Source organism: Orcinus orca, chromosome 2 (assembly GCF_937001465.1).
Source record: "Orcinus orca chromosome 2, mOrcOrc1.1, whole genome shotgun sequence".
NCBI lineage: Eukaryota > Metazoa > Chordata > Mammalia > Artiodactyla > Delphinidae > Orcinus > Orcinus orca.
This window is the reverse complement of record NC_064560.1, coordinates 25,435,515-25,457,776: the sequence shown is the minus strand read 5'-3', so window position 1 is coordinate 25,457,776 and position 22,262 is coordinate 25,435,515. Positions and strand designations below refer to the sequence as shown.

The 22,262-nt window shown below is 46.9% G+C and overlaps 1 protein-coding gene across 5 annotated transcripts in view; it reads left to right on the top strand.

Moving 5' to 3' along the window:
* The window catches only part of FBH1 (F-box DNA helicase 1), a 47,572-nt gene extending 33,847 nt beyond the window's left edge, over positions 1-13,725 (top strand). For 4 of the 5 annotated variants that reach the window (XM_033409166.2, XM_033409167.2, XM_049705358.1 and 1 more), the window contains 2 exons: positions 10,196-10,327; positions 10,808-11,296. In XM_033409166.2, coding sequence (XP_033265057.1) covers positions 10,196-10,327; positions 10,808-10,978 — 303 coding nt within the window. In that variant the 3' untranslated portion in view covers positions 10,979-11,296. Of the gene's footprint in view, positions 1-10,195; positions 10,328-10,807; positions 11,297-11,822 lie in introns of those variants that run through there. The other variant, XR_007475273.1, reaches the window with a different exon arrangement.
* Positions 13,726-22,262: the final 8,537 nt, after the last annotated feature.

The window sequence follows — 22,262 nt, the reverse complement described above, 5'->3', positions numbered from 1 at the left end:
TTTTACCGGTTTGAATAAGGGATCAGCCAACCCGGGGCCTTCGAGGCTTTTGGTTGGGGGTCTGCATCAGAAGAGAGGGGCTTCTCTTTCTTGGGTGCTTGGAGGCCGATTGCCAGTGGGGGAGGGTCCTTCCTAACCACAGAAACAAAAACCTGGGTTCTTTTCTACGTTCTTTCCTGAGTCAGTTTTAAAAGTTCTTTTTAAAACACTAACTGCGCTCACGTCTTTGGTGAGTTCTCCCTGCTCGGTTAGCGCTCAGCACTCTTCGGGAAGAACAGCAGGAATGTCCTCTGGGTCTGCACGCCCTCCTTCTTCTCCCTGGTCCCTTTTGGACTGGTGGACTCCAGACTTGGACAGAATGTGTCCTGCCAGGGAGAGCGCATGTTCAGGCACCTGTCCTTGTCACTGGTGAGAAGCAGGAAAGTGTCAGCCCTCCCTCTTTACCCCTCACAGACCAGCCCCCTCCCCCACCCCCTCATTTCCACGTCTTTTCTGCCTTTCAGGGTCTAGAGGATAAGCTGTTCAGTTTTTTCAACGCTGTTGGGTTGAAACTAGAACAGAAATTTGAGCTAATGGTTACTACTTCGTCTGTCTTTCCCTGAAGCAAAGATTCTTAAGCCTGAAACATAAAACTTACATGTAAAAGAGACTGTAAATATTCTTTTTTTTTTTTTTCCTTTTGGCTGTGCTGCATGGCTTGCAGGATCTTAGTTCCCTGACGAGGGATTGAACCCTGCATTGGAAGTCTTAACCACCAGATCGCCAGGGAAGTCCCTATAAATACTCTTTTTTCCTTAGCCGTCTCCCAAACGTGTGAGGTTTTGTACAGTAGGAGGATTTAGTCCAAGTGCTGTAGTGCGTGTTCTCTCAGAGGTGAGAACACTGGGAGCCGCGGAATCTCAGCTTTGCTGCTCACGGCTTGGGGCCTGGGCTGGGGGAGATGGGGGGCAGTGGTCCTTTCTAGTAAGTGGTGTCCACAGTCTCAGAGTTGGTAAGTGGTGGTAACACAGAACCCTGATGCTCATAATCGAATATCTGTTGAGTGTCTGATGTGTTCCAAGTGCGTGTCTAGGCCCTGGGGTGTGATAGTGGGCTGGAGAAATTCCTCCCCTCACAGAGCCTGAGCTCTAGGACAAGAGAGAGATGGTAAACAAGTTAGCAAATAGCATTTCTCTTCACATTCTTGAGGAAGAGTGTGTCAGCGCTTAAAGGGAGAAATTGCAGATGAATATGCTGTATGACCTGTCGTGGCAGCAAAAGCTTCCTGTGTGAGACTGATGACCTTGCATTTTTATTGCACTTTTCTCTGAACCCTCTCTGGCACTTGTCTTCCATGCCTCTCTAAGACAGGCCTGTTTGGCCATAGAATGTTTCTGGAATTTGAAGTCAGCTGCATGCTTCCCCAGCAGCTTTGCTTCGCCTGGGCCTCGCTGTGTGTAACAGCTAATGTGTCAGCGCTTAGAACTGTAAGCCTTTTTCTTTGGCTGCACCCTTGGTGGCACCTGGGTCACCCAGTGGGGTTTCCAGAGATGACTTAGAGCAGAGTGCTGCCATCTCTTTCTGTCAAGGGCCAGACGGTAAATATCTGAGGCTTTGCAGGCCTGCAGTTTCTGCTGCGTCTTCTCAACTCTGCCACCACAGCAAAGAGAGCTGTGGGCCATCTGTTAACAAACGGTGGGCCACGTCCCAATAAAACTTTATTGACAGCAGCAGATGCTGGTCTGGATTTGGCCCCTGGTTGCAGTTTGCTGACTCCTAGTGTAGAGATAAGCATGGCTTTTTTTAACCTCTAAAACCAGTGCCCTAGGGAGTGAAGTAGGAGAGTAATTTTTATGTACAAATAATCTGTACCTACTGTGTGAGTTTTTGCATAAACTTTGATCATAAGTAATTTTTTTTAGAACCTGTAGTATGGTTTTCTTGTAGAACCTGTGTTATGGTAGTGGTTAGATCTGTAACAAAAGCAGATTGTCACATCCGTGACTTTTTGGGTTTTTTTTTTGCGGTATGTGGGCCTTCCACTGTCGCGGCCCCTCCCACTGTGGAGCACAGGCTCTGGACGCACAGGCTCAGCGGCCATGCGTCACAGGCCCAGCTGCTCCGCGGCATGTGGGATCTTCCCGGACCGGGCCACGAAGCCGTGTCCCTTGCATCGGCAGGCGGACTCTCAACCACTGTGCCACCAGGGAAGCCCTCATCTGTGACTTTTAATGGAGGTCTTGTAGAGCAGTGATACTTCACAACATGGGCTACATAAGGAAAATTTTGAGACGTTTTAAAGTTGAGAAAATGGTATATCGAATTTCCGTGTACAAATCACCCATGTGTATATTTGGAGTCCACATCTCTAAAACGCCCTGTACCTTTCTCTCGTAACCACGGTCCCATTTTATATCTTATAAAATTTATGGTGATTCCTTATGGGCTCTACTACCCATTCTGCAGTCATACTTTTATGATTATCTCAGAAATGTCTTTTACAGTTGATTTGTTCAAATTAGGGCCCAAACGCATGTTTGGTTATAAGGTCTTTTAAGCTTCTTAATTTAGAGCAGCCCAGGACCCCCTGCGTCCTTTCTGACGCTCCTGTCTTTTTGTGGAAACCGAGTTGGTTGTCCCCCAGAACGTCTCCCGTTCTGGGTTTGTTCTGCTGTCCCCCTCCCTGGGCTCCCCATCACTGGAAGTCACTGCAGGGGCATGACTGGATTTGGGTCTAACTGTTCTGGCCAGAATCCTCCATGGGGGGTGGGGTGGGCAGGGGGCTTTGCTTTGTGTTGCATCCCATCAGGAGGCAGTGATTTCAGATTCTCTCCCTCTTAGTGATGCTCAGACTGTTTACCTTTTTAGTAGACAGGGCTAGGAAATCCGTATTTTTGAAAAGAAAAATCAACAGTTCTGATTATTATCATACTGATAATTCCAATCGCAATTTTTAATTTAAACTTCTTGTTGTTAAACGTGACACAAATGTATAAAACACACGGGCGGTGCAACTAGGGGTGAGGTGGGCGTCCACCCAGGTCAGGAGAGTGTGTCTGCCAGCTGTCCCCACTGCCTTCCTGGTGGCCTCACAGCCAGCACCCCCACCCCACCCCCACCCCCGGGAGTAGCCACTGCCCCAGCTGTGACCACAAGCACTTTCTCACTTTTCCTCAGAGTTTTTTGCCGAGTGTGCACCACAGACAGTGAAAACCTTTTCTTCACCTGCTGTCCTTCTGCTCCCCTTTCGTGAGGCTGCTCTGTGTCCGCACTGTCGGAGCCGGTGGCCAATTACATTTGTAAACCTCATCACTTGTGGTTTTCCAGCCCAATCAGATTTAACCTTTAAGGATTTTTACTTCTTTTAAATGCTTGAATATTTTCTCTTACACTGAAAATCTTGGTTCCGAACAGTATTTATTACTTACTTATTTACGCTATTCTGTGTATAAAAGTTTTAATGTAATACCAGTATTACTGTTGGCAGAATACTGTATGGAATTTAAGATTTCCTACCAGCTCTGTTTCCCCACATTCCACTGAGGATGTGCAGTCAGAAGAGCATGTTCTGAAGGTGCCTGAGATGAGTCTCTCTTTGTGTGGTATGATCACCAGTTTAATTGTAGGCAGATATGTTTCTTTGTCTACACTTCCTGAAAGAATTGCTTTCCTGTTTGATTATCTTTTTTGAATGTATAAAATTTACGTTTTCAAAGTGAAAACTTTGTAACACATGTATCCCCGAGAAGTCTCATTCCCTCCCTGTCTCCTGCAGACTTTCTCTCCCTCCATTGTTGATAGCTAGTTTTTATTTATTTTTAAATTTTTGGCTGCGTTGGGTCTTCGTTGCTGTGCACGGGCTTTCTCTAGTTGCGGCGAGCGGGGGCTGCTATTCATTGTGGTGCGCAGGCTTCTCATCGCAGTGGCTTCTCTTGTTGTGGAGCAAGGGCTCTAGGCGCGCAGGCTTCAGTGGTTGCAGCACGCGGACTCAGTAGTTGTGGCATGTGGGCCCTAGAGCACGTGGGCTTCAGTAGTTGCGGCATGCGGGCCCTAGGGCACAGGCTCAGTAGTTGTGGCACACGGGCTTAGTTGCCCTGTGGCATGTGGGATCTTCCCAGACCAGGGATTGAAGCCGTGTCCCCTGCATTGGCAGGTGGATTCTTAACCACTGTGCCAACCAGGGAAGTCCCGATAGCTAGTTTTTAAAAATTAGTTTTTGATTTATCCTTCAGTATTTCTTTTTGCAAATATTGGCAGATGTGTATATATATTCTTCTGTTCTCCTTTTTCACAGAAAGTAGCATTCTGTAATATTCTGTACCTCACTTTGTCACTGAGAAATAGACATGGAAATCACTCTTTATCAGTTCCTTTTTTTTAATACATTTTTTAATAAATCTTTACTGGGGTATAATTGCTTCACAATGTTGTGTTAGTTTCTGCTGTATAACAAAGTGAATCAGCTATATGCACACACATATCCCCATATCCCCTCCCTCTTGCGTCTCCCTCCCACCCTCCTTATCCCACCCCTCTAGGTCATCACAAAGCACCGAGCTGATCTCCATGAGCTGTGCAGCAGCTTCACACCAGCCATCCATTTTACATTTGGTAGTGTATGTATGTCAGTGCTACTCGCTGACTGCATCCCAGCTTCCCCTTCCCCCCTGGGTCCTCAATCTGTTCTCAACGTCTGCATCTTTATTCCTGCCCTACCACTAGGTTAATCAGTACCATTTTTCTAGATTCCATATATATGTGTTAGCATACGGTATTTGTTTTTCTCTTTCTGACTTACTTCACTCTGTATGACAGACTCTTGGTCCATCCACCTCACTACAAATAACCCATTTTCGTTCCTTTTTACGGCTGAGTAATATTCCATTGTATATACATGCCACATCTTCTTTATCCATTCGTCTGTCGATGGACATTTAGGTTGTTTCCATGTCCTGGCTATTGTAAATAGTGCTGCAATGAACATTGTGGTACATGTTATCTTTTTGAATTATGGTTTTCTCAGGGCTATATACCCAGTACTAGGATTGCTGGGTCATATGGTAGTTCTGTTTTTAGTTTTTTTTTTTTTTTTTTTTTTTTTTTGCGCTACGCGGGCCTCTCACTGCTGTGGCCTCTCCTGTTGCGGAGCACAGGCTCCGGACGCGCAGGCTCAGCGGCAATGGCCCATGGGCCCAGCCACTCCGCGGCATGTGGGACCCTCCCAGACCGGGGCATGAACCTGTGTCCCCTGCATCAGCAGGCGGACTCTCAACCACTGTGCCACCAGGGAAGCCCTGTTTTTAGTTTTTTAAAGGAGCTGCATACTGTTCTCCATAGTGGCTGTATCAATTTACATTCCCACCAACAGTGCAGGAGGGTTCCCTTTTCTCCACACCCTCTCCAGCATTTATTGTTTCTAGATTTTTTGATGCTGGCTCTTTATCAGTTTCTAAAGCTCTTTCTCCTTTTTACAGCTGAGTAGTATTCACTGTGTCCATTTATCATGATTTATGTAGCTCCTCACTGATGGGTATTGGGTTCTTTCCAATCTTTTGGTTTTAAAACTAATGCCACAATGCATAATCTTATGCACAAGTCATGTTCTGTTTTTGCCAGTGCTTCTTGGGGATACATTTCTATAATCTAAATTTCTGGGTCAAGGGTAAATGGATATGTCATTTTTCTAGGTATTGCTAAATTCATCACATGGATTTTATACCTTAAAGTCCCACAAGTTATGTATTAGAGTCTAATAGGCTTTTTAAAACTAACTGGAAGCTTATCAGTTGGTCACTGCATATATTTTATGGGGAAAATGAATTTTCTCCATGGAAAAAAGAACACAGACTCTAGAGAAATACTTCCCGCTTACTGAGGCTGGGCTGGGAAACATCTCTTGGCCCACAGGGTGGGGGGCTCTGAGGAAGCCCCGGAAATATTGCCCATTTGCGTGACTAGATGTTTCTAAGTCTGAAGGACCTTGCGTGAGGACTTCTGCTTTTTCTTTATCGCAGCTGCAATATGAACCAATTTGGGGGCATCCTGTTTCAGAAGTGGCTAAGTCTACCCTCAGCTCATGGGGGATCTTGGAGGTTCTGGAGGGGGAGAGGAGGGTAGTCACTGGAGAAGGTGAAAGCAAGTCGTGCCTGGTGAGGATTTAGAACAAAAGGGAGCCCTTGTTTCCTGCTACCTTATCACCTGTAAGGTGATGAGCCATCCTGGTCTCCCCTGTAACCAAAAGTAGGGCAGGCAGACTCCTTTTTCTCTGACCCCCTTAGAAAATCTAGGTAAACACCTTTTGTTTCTTTAAGTTTTGAGGAAGCGAGGGGATCATTACATTATTGAATTATTAAATGACGTGGAGTTATGCTGGTTGCTCAAAGACGCTTCTCAGCCTCAGCATCTTGGATTCTGAACCCAGCCCTCACGGGTCTCTCCTTAGAACAGGTCCTGCACAGAGTCAGCACTCAGTGCGCATTTGTGGGATGAGGGACAGCAGCATCCCCTCCTGTTGAGAGGCTTTGCGGGCCCAATTCTACAGATCCGGGTCAGACTGGGTCCTCCACGTGGGCGCTCTGAGACCTTGGCAAGTTACTCATTGCTCTGTACCTCTGTTTCCTAGTCTGTAATACTGGCAAAATGGCGATCACCGCACCTCAGAGGAGACGGTTAGAGAAGGGTTGTGATGAGCTGATGAGATAACTGTATTACAGTCGATTGGGAGAAGCGTCAGGGTCCTCAGAGATGGCTACTTGTCTTTGAGACGTTGACCTCCAGGGGCAGGGGCCGAGGGAGGCCTGGCATTTAGGAGGAGATTAATAATAAGCAGGACATATAATAGTAAATCATAAAACAGGTAAATTTGATTGCATCGAGATGTAAAGCTTCAGTGTGATAAAGTAACAGCTAACATATAGTTAACCCTTAAAAAAAACCATCTTTCGTGATGCAGTTGTCGTTTTGCCAGTTTTACTGATAAGAAAACTGAGGCACCGAGTAGAATCACCTGCCCAAAGGTGCGCTACCCCAAAGTGGGTAGACTGGGCTGTGAACTGAGGTGAGTCTGCAGGGCCTGTGCCCTTCACCGTGCCGGCCGCTGCTTTGCATGAAGTTAAAAGGCCCGTCACGGAGTGGAGGGGACACTTCCCCCATCCGTCCTGCATGTGCTTACTAAGCGCAGCTGTACTCAGCACTGTACTGGGCACAGTGCTGAGGTCGTGGGCATGAGCCAAGCATAACTCTGCCCTCCTTGAGCTTATGTGATTGTGGAAGAGGACCCACACAGTCATAAAGAACTGCACATTCCTGAGACACAGGCAACCTAGTGGGTAAATGGGCAAAGGAAGCCCCAGGGACCAGGGAATCTGTTAAAAAATTTATATTTATGCAGCCTCCTTGATGGTCAGGGAAATGCAACCTAAAATTGTCTGATGGGTGAGAATGAAGAAGTCTGTCCTTTCAGATTCTGGCCAGGATGGTCGGGGGTGGGCACTGGTTCTCAAAGTGTGGTCAGAGGAACCTTCTGGGAACCTTTCACAATACACACTGTACGTGTACTCCGTGCTCTTCTCATAATACTGGGTAGTTACTTGCCCTTTTCCCTCAGTGCTCTCACAAGTGTACAGTGGAGTTTTCCAGAGGCCACATGGCATGTCGTCACCACAGATTGAACCCAGAGGCAGAGATGGGAGCCCAGTTGCCTTCTTTTAAGCCGGACATGAAAGAGATTTGCAAAAATGTATAGCAATGCTACTCTTCTCGTTAAAGTTGTTTTTTTTTTTTTTAATAAAAACCCTGCAATTATTTGAGCCATTATTTAAGTGTTACAGGCAGTAGAACACAACGCCTAATTGACATATTAGCTGTCCAGTCTGTTTATTTACTTTTATTGAGCTGGTTTGTTTTCATGGTACCCTTTGTTTTTTTTCTTTTTTGGCCACACTGCACGGCATGTGGGATCTTAGTTCCCCAACCAGGGATTGAACCCGCGCCCCCTGCATTGAAAGGCAGAGTGTTAACCACTGGACTGCTGGGGAAGTCCCTTGTTAAGGTTTTTTTTAATACAGTTGTTTTTCATAAAAATATACAGGTTAACATATGATAGGTTTATTATGTTATGTTTTAAATGAATTAATAAACATTTTAAAACGTTTGGGACTTCCCTGGTGGTACAGTGGTTAAGACTCCAGGCTCCCAATGCAGGGGGCCTGGGTTCGATCCCTGGTCAGGGAGCTAGATCCTACATGCATGCCGCAACTAAGAGTTCGCATGCATCAACTAAGGAGCCCATGAGCTGCAACTAAGACCCGGCACAACCAAAAAACAAAAATTTAAATTTCTAATCAGGTAAACATTAGTAGCTCTAACTCATGGAAGCAATACCTCTTTGGAGCCTTTAATGTTTATTAGTGTAAAGGAGTCCCGAGACCAAAATGTTTGAAAACCACTGCTCTGCAGCAGTGTTTTTCCAACCGTAAATTGCAATTTATTAACGACTTAGGAACCTAGTTAGTGGGTTATGATGATCTTTAAAAAAAAAAAAAGGGAAGTGGAGTAAAGTCTAAAGGAGGAATCAGTCCACAGCATGTGAGGTTACATACTATTTTGTGAAACTGATTTCAGTCTTTCATACATTTATGTGTGTGTATGTAGAATTGTAGTGCTGAGTGGATTTCTTGGCGTGGATCGGGGTCAGAAAAGGTAGAAAGCCCTGGAGGACCTCATGCATGTGTGGGCGGGAAATCATGTACAAGGATGTTCATTGCTGCGTTGTTGGAAATAATTTGGTAACATCAGTCTCCACACAGAGGGACTGTCTTAATAAAATGTGGGAGAGTGAGATGATTGAATCCTGTACAGCACTTAAAAGAAATGTACTAGGGCTTCCCTGGTGGTGCAGTGGTTGAGAGTCCGCCTGCCGATGCAGGCGACACGGGTTCGTGCCCCGGTCCAGGAAGATCCCACATGCCGCGGAGCGGCTGGGCCCGTGAGCCATGGCCGCTGAGCCTGCGCGTCCAGAGCCTGTGCTCCGCAACGGGAGAGGCCACAACAGTGAGAGGCCCACATACCGCAAAAACAAAAACAAACCAAAAAAAACAAAAAGAAATGTGCTAGATGAGAAGCAAACTAACAGTATAACACTTACGTAAATAAATACCTATAAGATGACACCTTATGTTCTTAGAAATATACGTTAAGTGTAAAGCCAGTTTAGAATGGATTGGAAAGGATTCATGCCAGATTCATGATGCTGCTTTCCCCTAGGGAGGGACTGTGATGACAGATGGGCAAAGGGGACTCCAAGAAAATCTCTAATTTTATTTTAGAAAGCATTTCCCACCGTTAGATTGGGAACACTAGTGTTTATTTATTTTCTGTTCTTTCCTAAAGCAGGTAGCCAGATCCTGAAAGAGAGAAAAACCATATAAATCAGAACTTTGGACACGGATTTTGCAAAAATTGGATAAATAGCCAGTTGTAATCCAAAAAAACATGAAATCATAATTACTTTGTCAGCAAGTATTTGCAGTCTTACTGGTATGCCAGAACCTTGTTAGCCTCCTGTGGGGCAGCAGCAGACCAGACCGTGGTCCCTGTTCTCATGGCATTTCCCGTCTGGCATTTGATCTGGGTGCCCATTGTGTGCAGTCGCTGAGCACTTAGCGCTCGGTGTTGTGTGTCTTCCTCACAACAGCCGGGTGAAGTGGGTGCTGGCTTCTGTGCATTTTACAGATGGAGAAACTGGGGTTTAGAGAGGTTGAGTGTTTGCCCCCTAGGACAGCCAAAGACTTGCAAGATGGTAGTGGGCAGGACTGATGTGGGCAGGTCTTTTAAGCTCATCTGGGCTGTAAAGAGAATATACAAGTCATCCTTAATGATTCAGGCACAGGTCAGCCTAAGATAAAATCCAGAAATAATCCTGAAATATCATTATAGCCAACAGTTTCACATTTGTCCATTAAACCTTTCCTTTTTAAACTGGCCATTTTAGCAAGAATCCAGCTAGACTGGGTCCAGCTGTGAGTGTTCTCTTGGAGACGGTGTTACAGGCAGGAGGAAGGTAGAGAAATGGAGGGAAGATGCAGGGGTCAGTGCTCTTCTCATTCCGGGACTTGTGCAAGGTCTACAGTGTTGACAGCCCTCAGCTGTTGGGGTGTCCAAGTAGGAAGTGGCAGAGGCATTGCTGTGACTCTTGTCCTCACTCTTTCCTTCCCAGGAGTATTTCTTGCAAGCAGAGCTGACAAGTAATGTTTTGAAGACAGGCGTGGTCCGCTGCTGCGTGGGGCAGTGCAGCAACGCCATCCCCATGGACACCGTGCTCACCATGCGGAAGCTACCCATCACCTATGTACGTGTCTCGGCCACGACCTCTGCTCTCCGTAGGATTTAGTTCAGTCGTCTTTGTGCCCATCTGGGTTGTGGGTGAGGGAGGTGAAGGGGAAGCTCGTCCAATCCTTCCACGAGGAAGGCCCAGAGGTGTCTGGTGGGCCTCAGTGTCACAGACGCTGGACCCAGTGGGGCCAGGCTGGGTGACCACAGTCTGGGAGGTGGGCTTGTGTGGACACTCAGGTGAGGACAATTTACCTGGGGGCCCAGTTAGGTTTTTCTTGGCTCTTCATCCCTTGCCTTGATACGTTCTGGGGGATTTGATAGAGCAGAGTCCACCCTGGGCACTTGTGCTGGGGGAGGTACGGCCTCAGGGCCACGCAGGCCCTGAAAGCATCAGTCATGATGGCAGTGCTGGTGGTGGTTGGTTCACACTTCTTGGTGGGAAACGCTTGCCCTTCAATTGTTCCCCCTGCTCCCTTTTTCTCATCCCGCCCTGCAGAGCAACAGGAAGGAAAACAAGGGTGGGTACCTGTGCCACTCATGTGCAGAGCAGCGCATTGGGCCGCTGGCCTTCCTGACTGCCTCCCCCGAGCAGGTGCGCGCCATGGACCGCACCGTGGAGAACATCGTGCTTCCCCGGCATGAGGCCCTGCTCTTCCTTGTCTTCTGAGGTGCAGGGAGCTCTCTCCTCCGGCCAGGATGCTGGGCAGACTCCTGCCTCCGTGGACGGCGGCATGGGGGGCTCCCTCCCCGAGACCGGACTCACTCACAGAGCATCTTCTGAGGAAGATGAAGCCGACTGGAGCTGGACTTGCCGTGTCTCCACCCCTGGAGGTAGCCAGACCCCACTGCCCCTCCTCCACCCCAGCAGGCCGGGGATGCAGGGGATGGTCTTTTGATAAAAAAAAAAAAAAGAAAAAAAAAAGAAAAATTATGTATTTAAACTTTTATTACAAGGTTTCGATTAAACAGGCATTGTAGCACTGGCGTTCCACTGTGTGACGGCCCCTGCCTTCAGCCCTGCTGTTTCTGGACTTTCTCCTTTTCTCCTCTTACTCTTTTCAAAGCTCTGTAACTGTTCACAGTGCACACCAAGCAGAGTAGGAGGCTTATTGTCCAGGGTGACAACTAATGCATCAAAAATGAGATTTTTCATGCTGTGGGGAATCACACATGTATAAGACACAGGGTGCGCCTTTGTCATCACGGGGTTCACAGCCTGAACAGGGAGGCAGCGTGACATATAACAAGACAAGTAGAAAGTGACACTAGCTAGACACCTTGTGTTCCCACAGGTAGAACGGAAGACCAGAAATACCTGAGAGGGAGGCGGAGTAGGCCAGCCACGTTGTGGGGGAGACAGGAGCAGGTGGAGATGGGCAGCTGGTACCTAGTTCACTGCCTGGGGATGCTGGGTGGATGTCGTAATAAAGCTGTTCTTTATAGAGACCAGTGGGAAAACCCACGTTGCTTAGCCGTACATGGATCTGGTTTTTTACATTTTTGCCATGCAGCACTTCAGGGATGCAGATGGCAGGTGAGGGCATTGCCCAGAGAGTTCACCAGCTAGTGTCTGAGCCCAGTCAGCGGAGTGGAGAGCAGACTCCTAGCCTCATTGTTGCGGCCGCCCCTAACCTCTCCCACGTCAGGCCTCTAGTGGAGTTTAGCGAGCAGGCCGGTGAGTAAAGCAAGGGTGCTGTTGGATCGGGCTGGGGTGCTTGGAAAGGGTGAGGGACACGTCTGCATATAGCAGAGAATTCACAGAATGGGCCCTGAAGACAGAGGTGGGACGGGGTGCTTTCATCTGCTCCGCCGGCATGCCTGGCCTCGCCTCGCCTCGCCTCATTTGGTGCTTTTGGTTAACTCAGAGCAAAACAGCACGTGAAAGGAAATGGTTTGGATTTGGAGGTCACAGCGCTCAGAGTCGTTCAGAAGAGGGGTTTGTGGGGGTGGGTGGCAAGAGGGGCCATGAACACGTTTTCTGGAAATCTGCTTTTACCAACCAGAGAGGAAGCAACTTATTTATTGGGGAGAAGTCATGAATTCTCTAGACCTTCTCAGAGCACCTGATGTGGGGCAGGGCCCTGGTCGCGGGCGTCTGCAGTCAGCCGTGGGCCTGACTCGGAGAGGTGACAGTAAGAGGTGTGATGCGTGTGGGGTGTTTGGAGGTGGGCCGCTCGGGTGTGGGGCAGAGGGCGTCCGGAGAGGGAGCCGCACTGCTGCTCTGGGGCGGGAGGGGTGTCTCTCTCAGAGGTGAGGTCGGAGGGCCACCAAAGCGGGTGGTGCTGGAGCTGTTTTTAATAACGGGGTGAGTCGTTAGCTATTAAAGAAGAAAAGAATATTCTAGAAAGAAGGAAAAACATGAAGTGTTGGTGGTCACGGCACTACCAGGGCAAAATGTCAGCACTAGTATTTTGGTACTTATTTAAAAAATAATAGGATCTAGGAATTGATGCTGGTACTTTATTTTTTAAGTGTTAAGAATTTCTAAAAAATCAGTAAAATCAAATGGTTGGTGTGTTTCAAATAGAAAAACAATTTTTAAATACACAGTAAAAATAGAAATGTTATTTATTTTAGTTTCTTATCAGTAATCAGTTTAAGATAGAAATTCCTATATAAAACTTACGATTTTGTTAAATATACTTATAAAGTTAATTATATTCTATTTATTTTTATTAAAAATTTTTTATTGAAGTGTAGTTGATTTACAATATTATATTAGTTTCAGGTGTACAACATAGTGATTTAATATTTTTATAGATATACTCCATTTAAAGTTTTTAAAAATGGTTATATTTCCCTGTGCTGTATATATCTTTGTTGCTTATCTATTTTATACATAGTAGTTTGCATCTCTTAATCCCATACCCTTATCTATAAGTGTTAAATACCCATTATCACTTGAATAAAAGTGATTAGATGGAAAGAGTAAAAGCATTATTCAAAAATGTAAACTAAATACTACATGAAAATGAAAATCTTTTAGATCTTTTATAAGGTATAGTCTTTAAAATATGGGGCTTCCATGATTTCATTTAGTTGTTAATGTATTTTTGTGCACAATTTTCTGTAGAAGTTTGTTTTGTTTTTACACCACGTAAATTGGGAGAAAAAATAATTATAAGCTAGTTCCAAATATTTTTCTTTGGTTCATTAATTTTTAAATAATCCCTCTTATTTGATAACTTAGAGGAGTTCTTTTTTCAGTTGTTTAAGAATGTGCAGTCTACTGATAGCAAGTTCTAGTTTTTTTGTTTCAAAGTTAGGATTTCTGATTTGTCTCTGTCTTTGACTTTATCATGTATATAGAGGTTCTGATGCAGAGTTACTCATATAAAAACAAATTATGTTATGTCATAATCCATTTGTTTAGAAGGTATTTGAAATAAAATAAAAATTATTCTTGGAATAGAAGTGTTAAAATATCATAGTGCATTGTAGACTATGCATTAGTTTTTCCTTTCACATAATTATTCTCAAAACATATTTCAGATTTTAGATTTTTAAAAAACTAGGTGATAGTAGTTGACCAACCTGAAATATTGGCATAGAGAAATTTTAAAATGTCACAGAACATCAGCACCTGAAATTGCATTCACTAAAGGTATGCCACTGTAGGAAAGGCTTGGGGAAATGAGATGTGTGTGGCTGGAGAATGTATATAGTAGGAGCCGGCTAGCAAGGGCCAGGTAACAAAGGGCCCGGGACACGAAGGAGTTTGGGTGGTATCCTCAAAGATTATTAGTCAATGTGAGATTTTAAGACATCAGATTTTGTTTTCAGGAAGAACATTCCAGTTGTAGATTGGAGGATGTTTTAAGAAGGTCAGATCAATTAAGAGGCTCAGAGTTGTGATCTCTGCAAGAAATGACAACCACTGGGCTGGACCAAGACAGGCAAAATGGGTTTGGTGAGGAAGGGATGGACCTAGGTGAGTGGTCCTCAGAGTGTGGCCCCAGATGAGCAGCGTCAGCATCCCTTGGGAACTTGATAGAACTGCACATTCTGTTCTTCACCCACATCTACTGGATCAGAACCCATGAGACAGCCCAGCAGCTGGCATTTAACCAGCCCTACAGTGATTCTGATACACACTGAATTCTGAGAACTTCTGCTCTCAGGATTAAAAGGTAGAATCAGTAGGACTTAGTGCTTCAGTGGGAGTGGCGAGTCGGTGATAGGAATCCCGATGGGACCCCTGGTCTTCTGGCTTGTTTTCAGGATGGGTGAGGGTACCCATCATTGGGACAGAAAACATAGGATGTGGTAGGTTTGTATAAAAACAGTGATGGGTTTGGTTTTGACATGTTGAGTTTGGGTGCTTATGAGAAACCCAGGTAGATTTGTCCTGGAGGCTATTGGGAAAACAGGTGTGTACATCAGCAGACCTGTTTGGGCTGGGAGCAGAGGGTTTAGAGCTGTCACGTGTAAGTGGTGGGTGAGGTAGATCAGTGTAGGGGTCTCCGAGCTCACCCCAGCATAGGGTCCAGAGAGAAAAGAGCAGAGGACGACAAGGCTTGGGAGGAAAAAGGAAGAGGATTCTGTGAAGGAAGTGACAGCTAGTTCTGAAAGATAGAGCTGCTGCTGAATTCAGGAGAGGAAGGGGTTTAAGCAGGAGTGAGCTTCAGCATCCAGCACTGTCCAGACCGAGGGGAATGAAGGTACAGAGCCAGAGGTGATGGTGTTAGTGCAAAGCCTATTATCTGCTCTACCTTCACCCAAGGTCATCCTTTAAAGAACCTACCCAGGGCCTCAAGAAGTAGCTGACAGGACTCAACATCCTGGATTGTTTTTTTCCTTTTTTAAATGTCCAATTCAATGGTCCTGGATTCTTTTTTATGTAATCATTTTCCTGGTATTATGTTTTCTTGATCTGGAGCCTGTGACAGAAAAGGTAACATTCTAATGAGTGGTTTGGAGCTGCATGAGGAAGGGCCACTGGCTTCCTGGCCTGAGGTGGAGGGACCTCACTGTCCTGTCCTCCCCCTCTGCTCAGCCCGTTTCACATCTCAGGGTAACTTACACCGTCCCCACTTTGTGTTACCAAATTCTGTATCCGGACACTTGGGGCCATGAGTCCCCCAGACAGAAGCTCTAAAGGGCGTTGAACAGGAAATGTGACGGTTTCGCAGAGGAGGGCGGGCTGTTTCTGGCCTCCCTGCCGTCTCTAGTGTCAGCTTTGCCGCCAGGCTGGCTTCCCCGTGGCAAGCTGCCTGTATCTTGTCGGGCAGTGTGTCCAGATGCAGCAGTGAGAAGAAAGCCTGTCCTTTGTGTCTCTTGGGAGCAAGGAATCCTTCCCCAGGAGCTTCCCCTCACGTCTCAGTGGTCAGAACAGGGTCACTTGCCCATTCCTAACCCAGCTGCTAGCAGGAGGGTAGCTTAAAATAATCAGGATTTGCTTTCCTGGAGTCTGGAATGAGGTCTGCTTCCTTTGATATACATGATGGTGTGGAAGAGAATTAATACCCCAAAAGTGGGAACTCGTTTGAAAAGGAAGGAGAGGGGCAGGCAACTGCCAGGGCCTGATTGTCCAGTGTACACATCGATGTCGTCCAGGAAACGACTGCAGCATTTCTTAGCATGATAGACATACTCGGGACTGTACATTATTTTATGTAGTTCTCCCGACAAACCTGGAGGAGCGGATGATGAAGCAGCCTTTAGAGTGATTGATCAGTAGCACATAGAATAGTGCTCGGGTTAAAACAAGTGTGATCTCCAAACCCGTGGTATTTCCAGCACCACCATGTCAACGGAACTAGAACTCTTCAAAAAGCCCACATTTGTCAAGAACAAAGCATCAAAGGCTTTCTGATGTTCTTAGCCATGGCATTCTTCAAACCAAATTTTACTGCCAGTTAAAGTGTAGCTACTGTAATTAGGACTTGGGGTGGCAACTAGAATTCTTTCTTAAGCTCTCCCCCTGGGAAGCCCCCAGGCTAAGGCTCTAAGGCTTCTGGGAACAGACCAGAGACACCGCAGCCACATGCAGCCCAGGCGGCCCTGGACAACTTGGAATTAGAGAAGCTCAGGCGCCTCTGGATCACATTCATCTCAAAGGGGGTTCTGAAGATTACACGCTTGTTTTGTAATTAGTGCTTTTGGCTCTCTGCCCAGAGAAATGAGGAAACAGCCCTGGACAGATAACCATCCAAGTTCATGGTGATGGTGTCCCTCAGAAGGGGGCCCTTGGGTAGCACCTGGGACTTGCAAGACCCTAAGATTCTGCTGATTGCACTCAATCCCTGCAAGGCCATCGCTCTTTAAGGCTGCTTTCGTTTCTGTTTGTTTATAATAGTCATCAAGCCGTCCTCCCAGAACGAGCTCGTGTCACAGGCCACCCCAGGGGTTGTAAGAGAAGCACGGAGCTCCACAGTCTGCCTTCCACCTCGTCTGTCATGTGAGCCCCACAAGTGGTCTGTCATTCCAACTGCCTCCTCCTCTTCTGAACTTGTCACTTGCTTCCCTCTGTCTTTGTCTGTATCGTTCCCCCTATTTAGAACCCTCCCTGCCTATTTCTATTTATTTAAATCACAACCATACTTCAACTCAAGTCCCGTTACATCTAAAATACTCCTCAAGTGTCCAGGCCTTTTAGTGATTTCTTCCCCTCCTGAGCTTAACGTGGTAATATTACTGTGTTCACGCCCCATGTGGCGTTTATATCTGCTAATGTGTGGTATGAAGTTTTTGCTTTGCTTTGTTTTGCTATGTCTCCCCTTTTTTTTGATCAGGCTGTAAGCACCTACAGGGTAAGAACCAGGTCTTCACTTAGCATCTCTAGTGTCTAGAGAGAGAGAGAAAGAAGCAATTCAGAAAGCACTTTGAAACACCGCATTGATCCTCACCTTTGTGAAAAGGACAATGCAGGTGTTGTTATCCCCACTTTAAAGATGGAATGTCGGTCCTTACAGCTTAAGTGACTCTCGCAAGGTGACAGGGCCAGCGAAGGGTAGAGTGCGAGCTTGGCACCCAGGTGGTCCGAGTCCTGTGCTCCTGCCACTGTTTGAGGTACTATTCAGCAAACTCCGCATTTATAGGACACGTAATAAAGGTTACAGGGGCTCAGAGGCGGACGATTTCACACATTTGAGTAGCTAATGAAGGCTCCCTGGAGCAGGTAGATATCGAGCTGGCTCTTGAAAGGTAGATTGGATGTAGAGAGGATGGCCAAGGACTGGCAGATAGGTTGACCGTGGACGTCGTGCTTGGCCTGTGGGGACACAGGGAAGCGGTGGGGGGAAAGGTGGAGGAGGCAGCCTGGAGCAAGGCCCTGGATGGCCCTTGTGAGGGCTGTGATTTAGTCGAACAGGCTGCTACGTGATCCTGAGGGTCTGGCTGGCATAATCAGTGAAGCTCTCTTCCTGTGCCCACCGGGGGTAGAACAGGGCCACAGGCTTCTCTTGCAAGGTGACTCCTCAACCAAGGAAGCAGCGATGCTGCCTTGAAGCCAGCGAGGAGCCGCGTTGCCAGGTAAAACGGGCTGCTGCTGAGGACGAGGGAGGGTCCCTGGGGGTAGAGCTGGGAGGCTTGTGAGCCTCCAGATTGCCCCTATATCTTTTTTTTTTATTGGGGTATAGTTGATCTACAATGTTGTGTTAGTTTCAGGTGTACAGCATAGTAAATCTTTATACATATACATATATCCACTCATTTTTAGGTTCTTTTCCCATATAGGCCATTACAGAGTATTGAATAGAGTTCCCTGTGCTATACAGTAGGTCCTCATTAGTTATCTATTTTATATATAGTATTGTGTATATGTCAATCCCCATCTCCCAATTTATCTCCCCTCCACCCCCCACCCCATTTCTTAATTCCAATCCTGGGGCCTCGTCCTCATCCAATCAGTGCTCTGTCTTCCAGCCCTCAGGTCTCTTAAACCTGCCGTGGCTGTAAATTCAGCTAACATGATTCAACACTGTGAAGACTTGAGCTCTTAAGTTGGGTTTCCTCTTGACCTTGCATCTCGAAGGCATGCGATTCAGTGGTTACAGAATCTCTAGGTTTTAGACTGTGGCTTGAAACTTGAATAGAGATTTTAGGGATTTGAACTCGTGTTCTCTTATCTAAATTATTCAATGCCATGAATAGTAGCCACCCGGCTATGGCCTTGGATTTTTCCACCCACAATATTTTAGGCCAGCTGTGGTGCAGCCTCCCGGAGCTGGGCCTTCAGCGGGCCTGCCGTTCTAGGCCACTCCTGGGGAACTAGTTCACTGCCTGCCCTGGGCCACTGGAGTCCCATCTCAGGCTGCTAGCCGAGCTTACGCTGTTTTCTGCCCTCTCTAAGGCAGATAACCATTCAAAACTATTCCTTCTTTCCCTACTTCTCTGTAATTTGCAATACCTGTTACTAGTACCAAATTCCATACTGGTGCGACCTTCTCAGTGACAAGTAATGAAAACTGAATCTGTAACAAGGAAAGAGAAGATGTATTGGAAGAGTGTTGGGGGCTCGTAGAATCACAGGATGTTGGAGGATTAGGCTAGGGAAACAGGTAGGAACCACAGCAGTCTGGAGAGCTAGGAAACAGGCAACCTGACAACGTTGGATGCCCCTGAAGCCTTGCTGGGCGCTGCTCCATCAGTTCTGTTGTGTTCCTTCATCCCATAGTCAACGCTTCTCACCAGGTGAGGGCATCTGATGGGCCTCATGTGGCTCTGGGGCCCACACCTGGTGGGAGTTGGTGGAGGGGATATTGGCCTTTCTGCGTTGTGGGAGGGAGGTTGCCCCACACGGTGGCGGGTCCCCAAATTGGAGAAGAGGGAGTGTTACATCCCAGATAGCTCAAGACCACAAAAGTAGCATGGGTGGATTTTTAGACAGGCCCTTAGGGGAGAACAGTGTGAACCACAATTCCCTCATAAGTGTAGTGCCATATATTTATAAATTCTGTGAAAACAGTCACATGTTGAATTCCTCATAGGTTCCCACAGTGTGAGGTGTTGGGGATGCTCTGATCTGAATCAGGCTGCTCTTGCCTTCAAGGAGCACAGTCTTACAGGAAAACAAGCAACCTCAAGAGTCTTATGGGAAAACAAGCAAACTCAAGATTCTCGGCTACGTTCTCAAAATTCTGAGGCCAGAATTGAAGAAAGTGGATTGGGCAATTAGGAGCACGGAGAAACCCTTAAATGTGCCTTTTTGGTCCCTGTTCTCCTACTTCCTAATGTCTAGAGAGGGTTTAAAAAGATGAAAGTCAAAGTCTTATTTATTGATCAAGGAAAATCAAGTTAAGATAAAAAAAAGATGATGGGCAATCAGTTTTCTTCATGACAAATGTGGTGGAGCACAGGAAATGAGAGAGGAGGGGAAAATGTGAATTATGTAGGTTTGTAGCCAGCTGGTGACATCATCTGGGCTAAAGACCTAACAGCTGTAGAACTTGCAAATCCCTTTGGGTCCTGTGTACCTTGTCCACTAAAAAGTAAAAATAAAAAGATCGACTCTTCTCAGTGCCTGGCAGATACTGACCCCCGATCATTCTCTTCACTCATTTGTCCAACATTTCCTGGATTTATGGAGTGCCAAGAATCGAAAGATAAATGCCACTTCTCTGGTGCCCCTGGGAAGTACTCTGGTATAATCTCCAAAGATGGTTTCCCTTGATTCCTTTCCTCCTTTTTTGTCATCCCCCTCCCCTTGGGGCTGGGTGGCCTGGCGACTTGCTTTGACCAATAAAATGCAACAGATGTGCCCATCAAGTGTGCCAGGTCCTACCTTTGAGGTGCCTGGTGGCTCTTCTTTCAGCCACCTGTAAGCAGTCTGGCTGTCCCGAGGCCACCATGCTGTGAGGAAGCCCAGGCTAGCCACGTGGAGAGTTTACACAGGGGAGCACTGGGGCCCCAGGCAGTGAGTGAGGCCTTCTTAGACCTTCACCTCAGCCCAGCCACTAACTGAATGCAGCCGAGTTGATGACACAGAGCAGAACTGCCTGGCTGAGCCCAGTCAGCCCCCAGAGACAGTAACAGTGGTGGTGCAGAGCTGCTGTTGGGGTGGCCTGTGATGCGGTGACAGGTAACTGGAGGAGGTAACCGCACACCAGGTCTTTCTGCAGGACCCTCCCAGGTTGGCTGGATTGGGGCTTCCGGGTAGGAGAGGGGAAGTGGTAGTTTTTGGAGAACTCTCGCAGGCAGCCTACAGGTGGGGGCAGGTGGGAGGGAGTAGGAAGGGGGTCCTGATGCCACATAAGAGGTGCATCTGAGACCCCCGCATACCGTTTATCTGCCCTTCCAGCATACGTTGTTACGGTTTCCATGTCTATTCCTCACTTCCAGGTCACCTTGTGTCCTCCCAGGCCAAGCCCTCTGGGCGTCAGTCACTATTTGTGTGTAAAAATAGGGGCCAGATGTAGAACTTGAAGCAGTGCTTGGAGCTGTCAAAGAAGGCTAGGGAGATGGGTGCAAAAAGACAAGTGGCTGAGTGCCTCCCAGATCACTTCCTTTGTAGCTTTGCCTGAGAACCTGCTACCCTGTCTCAGAAAATTTGGCCTTACTGTGATTAGGAATCTTTTAGTGTATTGATCTAGCATCTGTTAATGACCTTCAGGGCACTGCGTCAGTCTCTGAGAATTCAAAGATGAAAGCACAGTTCTTTTCAAGATGTTCATCACTGCTTGATGGATAAATTCTGAGGCCATGGTATGTTCTGGGATCGTACAGGTTACTTAAACATTTCCCTAGAAGGACTACACCACCTGGTAAGAGAATTCATTTTACCCCTTTAGACTTAAAAAAAAAAGGAAGAAAGAAAAAAGGTCCTGATTGATTGATTGATCTGTCCCTACCCAACCCCTCTTGGTCCTTTTAGACCTCAGCTCCACCCAGCCCTGCTTCTATGTCTAGATCTAATTTTTGTCATATAATTTACCCAGCTTGAACTTGGTTGGTGCCTGGTAGATCGCAGACTTCCGTGCTGGACCTGAACCGGGTGATTCTGCATCTTCAAAACAGCACCCCGCTGCCCCCCAGAGGTCATCATGTCACTCACTCTTCCAAAGATGATGGTGATTTTGAACCATAAATCCTTGAACTATCCCTGTGACTCAGCCCTCTTCCATCCCATAGAAACCTTTCAGATTCCTGGCTCCACTGAACATCTGCTCTTTTTTTTTTCCTGTCTAATTAGTTTTAAAATAACAAGGGTCATACACTTAAAGATTCTTGTAAGAACAAACTGGATCCAGTTAATGGTAAACTCTAGAAACTTAGGGGCAAGCAGCTGAAGAGAGAAGCAAAAAGTTTAGGTAATCAGGCAGGTTCAGGATAATCAAGTACTTAAGGCCAATAGTGAATAGAATGGCCCAGCTCATGTGTTAGCAATGAGTTTTCCTACTTGTTGAAACAGATATTTGCAGGTAGTGAAAATGGTGTGGCTCTGAAATCCCCAAAGCAGCCATTTAAAATTCCTCCCCTTCCTTCCTTCACTTTTTAAAAAAAATAAATTTATTTATTTATTTTTGGCTGCGTTGGGTCTTCGTTGCTGTGCGCGGGCTTTCTCTAGTTGTGGCGAGCGGGGGCTACTCTTCGTTACGGTGCGCAGGCTTCTCATTGCGGTGGCTTCTCTTGTGGAGCACGGGCTCTAGGTGCGCAGGCTTCAGTAGTTGTGGCTTGCGAGCTCTAGAGCGCAGGCTCAATAGTCAGGCTTAGTTGCACCGCGGCGTGTGGGATCTTCCCAGACCAGGGCTTGAGCCTGTGTCCCCTGCATTGGGAGGCAGATTCTAAACCACTGCGCTACCAGGGAAGTCCCCCTTCCTTTACTTTTTTTTTTTTGCGGTACGCGGGCCTCTCACTGTTGTGGCCTCTCCCGTTGCAGAGCACAGGCTCCGGACACGCAGCCTCAGCGGCCATGGCTCACAGGCCCAGCCGCTCCACGGCATGTGGGATCTTCCCGGACTGGGGCACGAATCCGTGTCCCCTGCATCGGCAGGCAGACTCTCAACCACTGC